Source organism: Acanthisitta chloris, unplaced genomic scaffold (genome assembly GCF_000695815.1).
Source record: "Acanthisitta chloris isolate BGI_N310 unplaced genomic scaffold, ASM69581v1 scaffold22108, whole genome shotgun sequence".
Taxonomy (NCBI): domain Eukaryota; kingdom Metazoa; phylum Chordata; class Aves; order Passeriformes; family Acanthisittidae; genus Acanthisitta; species Acanthisitta chloris.
Genome location: NW_008685661.1, coordinates 1 through 343, shown reverse-complemented (window position 1 = coordinate 343; position 343 = coordinate 1). Strand labels below are relative to the sequence as shown.

The window sequence follows — 343 nt, the reverse complement described above, 5'->3', positions numbered from 1 at the left end:
CACTGCTGAGGGAGCTGCGGAACGTGGAGCAGCTGCCGTGGATGCCCTGCAGACTGACATCTGTGCAGTTCAACATGGAGTCACTGGAGGAACCGTGGCAGGGCCCTGAGCTGGAGTCACTGCCTGGCCCATCCGCCAGGTACCCGCTGTGCTCCGTGAGATAGCTCTCCCCGGAGCCGCTGCTGTTGTGCTGGTGCCCATGGCCAACCCCTCGGCGCAGGGCAGGCACACGGTGCTGCTTCTGTGCCAGGGCTGCCTTGAGCCCCAGGCAGGGGGGCTGGGGCTGCAGGGAACAGGTCCTGTGGGGTGCCAGGGGCTGCCCACACACCGAGGGGTTGGGGTG

General features: G+C 67.3%; 1 protein-coding gene across 1 annotated transcript in view; it reads right to left on the bottom strand.

Annotated features, from left to right (window-relative positions):
• Positions 1-340, bottom strand: part of LOC103807145 (E3 ubiquitin-protein ligase RNF43-like) — a gene marked incomplete at both ends in the record, with an annotated part of 1,190 nt that extends 850 nt beyond the window's left edge. Inside the window, one exon of the mRNA XM_009079865.1 lies at positions 3-340. Within this exon, the coding sequence (XP_009078113.1) occupies positions 3-340 (338 nt within the window). The remainder of the gene's footprint in view (positions 1-2) is intronic.
• Between the last annotated feature and the right edge of the window lie 3 nt (positions 341-343).